The following is a 5,558-nucleotide window of genomic DNA, read 5'->3' as shown; positions in this document are numbered from 1 at the left end:
TATTGTTATTACCTTTGTGATTGACATTTTGATGGGTCAATCAAGAACATTTGAACACGTCCAAATATCTGAATCTCACGAGCAAAAGTAATATCCAGAAATGACCCCTTGTTTCTTGTTTGTACGCAGTTTTATCTAAGTAATCCTGTTTGTCTCTGAGTGGTTAGGCAAAGTTAATCGTTCGTGCAGGCTTTCTTTTTCCATGTTTCTTTTTCTACGTCTTTGGATGTGTAAACAGAAATTTCATCTTGTGGAACTCACGTTTTCCATTTTCTAGCAAATCATGTTTCAATTGAAATCAGTTTCAATATTCAACGTTTTAATTGTTTCTAACAATGATTGACAAGTGAATCTGCTTAAGCTGCATATGATGGGGTTGAGGCAATGCTCACATCACACAGAATGGATCGAGCTTGCTTAGGTTCAAGTCTTCAGGGATTGGTGCATGTCTCATGTCGAGATGAGCTTGTGCTTCATAGAGGTGGTCATCTCCCAAAAACGAGGTGCGCATCGATACTGAAGAGGCAGTTGTCTTACTTTCAAGCATAGACGGGGTGATATGGAACATATGATTGGTTTAAACCGCATATACTGTGATTGTCATTTTCTATTCGAAGGGAGATCATAATTGATAAATATTGCTTTCCAAGAGCACTGTTTGGACATTTCATCTGCGCCTAATCCAAGGAATACTATATCTTGAGTTATTTAAGAACATGTAATTTATATCTTGTCCCTGTATGGATTCTGCCCATTGATGATGTGAGCTTCTAATCAGTTAGCTTAAGCATGCAACGCAATACGAAAGAATCCAGGACAATTTCAGCAAATAGGAAGACCTTTGGAGTCGATAAAAAAAAGCACTGCACAGGTTTAGCAAGAGGAAGCTTTCGTTGGTATGGACACTGAGATTGAGGAGGAAAGAGGTTAGATGCTGTCTCCAGGGAATGACGTCCATCATCCAAAAGCAGTAATTATCTCCTGTGTTCTGCAATAGAGTGCGTGTTGCAATGCGAACTCGATTTTAATCGGTTTTTCCTAGAACTAACTGGATGATGGTACCAAAAAGTCTTCAATGGGTTCAAGTTTGTCAATTCGGACGTTATTAGATTTCAAATCATGAGAGGTTCTAATACGAAAGGGAGAAATTAGGTTTGGTTAGTAGGTCTTTGGACATGACAACGTTGCTTGTATGTGTTTTTCTCTTGCATGGAAGTTGAAATTTCCCTGTTGTTGCGTTTGATAAATCTGAGGCTGCAATAAAAAGTGTGTTTTGGGAGATCTTCAGTTTAAACAAGCAGAGGATTTTATTAGCATGAAATTTAAATCTATACTATATATTGAAATCCATGAATTTAAGGTTGTTGGATGGGGAGGGCATCCGACTTGAAATCCATGCTGAAACAAACACAACCTATATTCATGAACTATATTCATGAACTAATGATAGAACACAAAAAACTAACTGTATAATATTTACAAACACATAGACTATAGAAGGGTCTATGTCAGGAGTAACGGTCTAATTACTTCTTTGGACAGCACACGATCCAAGACTCTCAGGCAATTCATCCAAGAGAATCATCAGAATGAGCAACAGAGGCCTTGCCCACAGCAGTCCTTCCTGCCAAGCCAAGAGGGAGCATGAGCATATGCTCGGATGATGGGAGTAATAGATTGAACCTTGATCATCCAAAATACGGTTAACGTTTTTGAAACTTTTTTGAATCAAATAGGTTATTTGGTCCCCAGCTGTTTATATGAAAAGCTAGCTAGCAGCGTCAGGCATTCCTATCAACTGTCTGTTAGCCAGGGATTGGAGTAGCTAGATAACTCATCATAAGCCCCACATTGGTTGAACTAAATTGCAATATAGAGCAACACAAATAAATATTTGACCACAAAAAGGCTTCCCAAGAAAAGTACATTGCTCATCTTTCCATGGCTTACAGTTACTGATATGAGGTGTTTATTTAGCAGTTTCAGGAACCACATGCTCCATAGCTGGAATAAAAAAATATGTGAAATCTTTTGCGTATTAAAGGCAAATTATTTTCCCTGATCAAATTCTTCTTGCCGTTTCTTCTGTTGAAATTATCACATGCACCTTTTAAGCATGAATGGATTAGATTCTGCTCTACAATTTGAGTTTTAAGCGACAATTTAGAAATGTAACTCTCAAACATTTGAAGAAGCAGCTTTTAGCTTAGAGTCCATAATCTGGAAGCCCAACTCCCTCCTCCTGCTCCTGTTCCTCCTCCTCTCTCTCTCTCTCGCATGCAAGGCTGTCAGATGAGCCGGCGTTTTTGAAAATTAATGAACCCAACCAGAGGGGCTTAACAACAGATAATAATTTTCTTAGGAAGCTTCTTAGAAAGCCAACACAAATTTTTATGACATGATGGAAGTCAGTATTGGTGATGTGAGCACATAGAACCGCTACTTTCTCCCCCCAGATGAAGTCCAGCCAGTTGCTCAAATTCATCATCTTCTTCCATCTTTGCCTTACCCATTGTGAAAGGTGAAGCATATTGTGGGGAGATTCCATAACATGCAGCTGTTTCAGAAGAAACTGGTCCAACTGAGGGCAACTTGGACAGTAGCGCTTCAAGGCTTGTCATGGAAGGTGTTATCTTGAACTCCTGCCCAAGGAGCTGAGGCCCAAGAGTGAAGTAGCCTGCATATTCTCCATCTCTAGGCATCATGTGGTTTGCCTGGATGGACCAGCTGTTGTGTGGCATGAGAGCACAATCTTCTCCATTCATAGGGAAGGCAGGGGATGAGGGATGTGGTAAGAGGACTCCAGGGATGCTCTCGATATAGCTAAACTTCTTCCTTAGTAAAAATATATAGTTGATGTCCTCGTTAATCTGCAATCATGTCAATCTCTTTTTCAGAACTTGATGTTCAAGCATGTCTCTTTCTTCTTGAAAGCAAAATACTACCAGTTTCTTTTCAAAAATTTATCCCTGTTCATAATTTGTTTCCCTACGTTTTTCATCCTGGCCAAAATCGTAATTGGGTTGCATGCTCAAGGGGGTCTACTGTTCAGAAGAGAGAGAGAGAGAGAGAGAGAGAGAGAGAGAGAGAGAGAGAGTCTGTAACCTTGTTAACTGATCCAAGTTGAAGGACTCCTTCGCTAACTGCAATTAATGCAATTGTCTGCAGATGGAAAAAAGAGAAGTCCGTTAGTGAAAGCCCATGGTTCTAATATGATTTATGGAGGGAAAGGTCTGGTATTTGTCTTAACCTGTATTCCAGACCGAAACTGCGCTTCCCACGTCCTTGGATACTGAAACCAATAAATCGGTCAGTAACTTGTTAGAGAATCTCATTATGTAGCTGAAGAGATGCAACGTTCCACAGCTTGACAATCCCGAAGGGTATTACTCTCTTGCATAGATCGATGAGTATGATAAGGTTCCCAAAGATCAGGATGTAATGCTGCCTGAAGTGTGACTAAGGCTGTTTGAAACCTTTGCATCACATTGGAAAATGGTCTTCTTCTACTGGTAAAGCATGAACTATTTAATTTATGAATTTGCAAGCTCTACAATAAGTTCAGAAGCCCATTTTAGTGTCTTGGAAGTTTGGGAATTTGAAGAAAAAGCAGATGAAATTTCAGAAAACATGCAAAAATCGTTCAGAGTTCAGACCACCTCAAAACATTATATTGTCAATTACTATCCTTTAAGATGCCGACATTTCGAACTTTAAGGAGCATTGGGGAAACCAAATATCACCCTTTTCCTCAACAGTGCCTTAATCAGTTTTACGGTTGGGGTGAAGTTTTTACATGAGATAAATAAAAAGACAATGACACGTACACCACTGGTTGAAAAATTCTTGGAACTTACTGAATCCACTGTATTCTGCCATGCGGGCAAGCAATTGTCTTCACGTTCATCAGGCTCTTTGAAAATCCATTTATGACTATGATCTGCAGCGGCCTTCCCAATCAAACTGATTCAAAAGAAATGGAAGCATTGATTTGTCAATATTTGCTTCTGGAGTAACTTCATGAGTAACGGGTGCTCATGGAGTTTTGCTTCGCCGTGGTGGCATGGTAAAGATCAGCTCCACTCCCCATTGTACGCGCACTTTCTCTGTTTAATTGATAAAAGAAAAGTATACATACCCTTCCCCATAGTTGTATATTTCGTGTGACATCTTGAAGAACAACTCCGGTTTTAGGCCTTTGGGTTGCTGAATTTCTGGACTGGCGTAGCATGTGGAGTCCATGCAACTGAAAGATCCTGTTGCAGTGACGCATGATGCAGCAAAATTGCAGAAGCCATCTTCCCAAACAAGTATCCTACATTATTGTCACCATGGAAACATAGAAAAGTAACTACCACAAATGCTGATCATTTTTAATTGCATGCATAGTTTCATACTAGTGGTGGAGCAACTAATACCAATTTCTTCTGTTTCCTCTACACCTGTCATAGGGTCCTCTTTGAAGATCCCACCTGCAAGATCAAGACAGATAACAAAACAATGGAATTGAAAGTTAATTGACTTCATACACGAAAAACAACTCATATGTTAGAAAGTTTAAATTAATAAGCGCTCTTTCTCACTTGGGTGGCGGGTAGTTTCTAGGAAGGATCCTCCAAAAGATCGCATAGACCCACTGTGAAGTCTCATGAGAACACAAGCTTCTCAGAGTGTGTTGGAGTAGATGTGTAACAGCTAATGGCAGCCCATTACTGAGGTTTTCTTCCATTGTGTTACTGGCTGTCTTTCCCTCTGCAAAAATACCCCACCATTCTCTGTTTTCTAGGCCTACCACCCATGTGAGCTAGGAAGGCTTCCCAATTTATACTTGAACATTGCGTACTGCTGCAGTACTTATCATGCTATTAATTTCATGTCAACGTCATATCCTTGGTCCTACTTTTGCTTTCCGTTTCCTGGTGGTCTCCTTTCCCATTCTTCTCCGTTCAATGTTGTTCCTTAAATTGATAAAAGGGTGTTGCGATCTCTTTTCTCGTCTGACTATAATTCTTTCACAAATAGCCTAAAAATGCTCTCAACTGCTAATAGTAGCAGAACACTTTTATTGATGTTTTTTTGTTGTGTATAGTATGGATGATAAAATATACTTTTATTCTGTCCAATCATTTTTCTGTCCTTGAGTTTTTATAATTTGATATCTTGTTTACGCACAGCACCCCCTCTTCTCTCTCTCTCTCTCTCTTTGCGTGATGAGTTTTTGTGTTCTTAGATATTATGGTCCTATTACAGATCATGGTAATGGATATCGCCACTTTTTCCTGGAAGGCTCGAAAAGACTCTGAGATATTGTTCCCCTCAGACAGAGATATTACTCTCCTCAGGAGATAAATAGTTTTTAGTTCACATTTTTTTCCTTCCTAAAATTATTATTTCGATACTCCGTTCTCAACTGTTGCTAATCTTTCCTCGTAGAGGAGCTTACATATTTTTTTCAAATTTTGGCGAGCTTAGTAGTGCTGATACTTGAACGCTTGGTCATTTGCTGCAAGCACGCCTGGGTTAATAAGAAGAAGAAAGAAAAGAACAAACTGCTACAC

The 5,558-nt window shown here is 39.5% G+C and overlaps 1 protein-coding gene across 1 annotated transcript; it reads right to left on the bottom strand.

Annotated features, from left to right (window-relative positions):
* Window positions 1–2,162: 2,162 nt before the first annotated feature.
* Window positions 2,163–4,807, bottom strand: LOC116258565 (protein RICE SALT SENSITIVE 3-like). The gene is made up of 7 exons (XM_031635755.2): window positions 4,584–4,807; window positions 4,419–4,472; window positions 4,139–4,315; window positions 3,858–3,963; window positions 3,251–3,292; window positions 3,106–3,162; window positions 2,163–2,870 (listed from the first exon to the last, which is right to left on the bottom strand). Exons 1-7 carry the CDS (start codon window positions 4,727–4,729, stop codon window positions 2,409–2,411), a joined length of 1,044 nt encoding a protein of 347 aa, XP_031491615.1. The 5' UTR covers window positions 4,730–4,807; the 3' UTR covers window positions 2,163–2,408.
* Between the last annotated feature and the right edge of the window lie 751 nt (window positions 4,808–5,558).

Source organism: Nymphaea colorata, chromosome 8 (genome assembly GCF_008831285.2).
Source record: "Nymphaea colorata isolate Beijing-Zhang1983 chromosome 8, ASM883128v2, whole genome shotgun sequence".
NCBI classification, from domain to species: domain Eukaryota; kingdom Viridiplantae; phylum Streptophyta; class Magnoliopsida; order Nymphaeales; family Nymphaeaceae; genus Nymphaea; species Nymphaea colorata.
The sequence above is the reverse complement of the archived record's forward strand: the minus strand, read 5'-3'. Positions and strand labels throughout refer to the sequence as shown.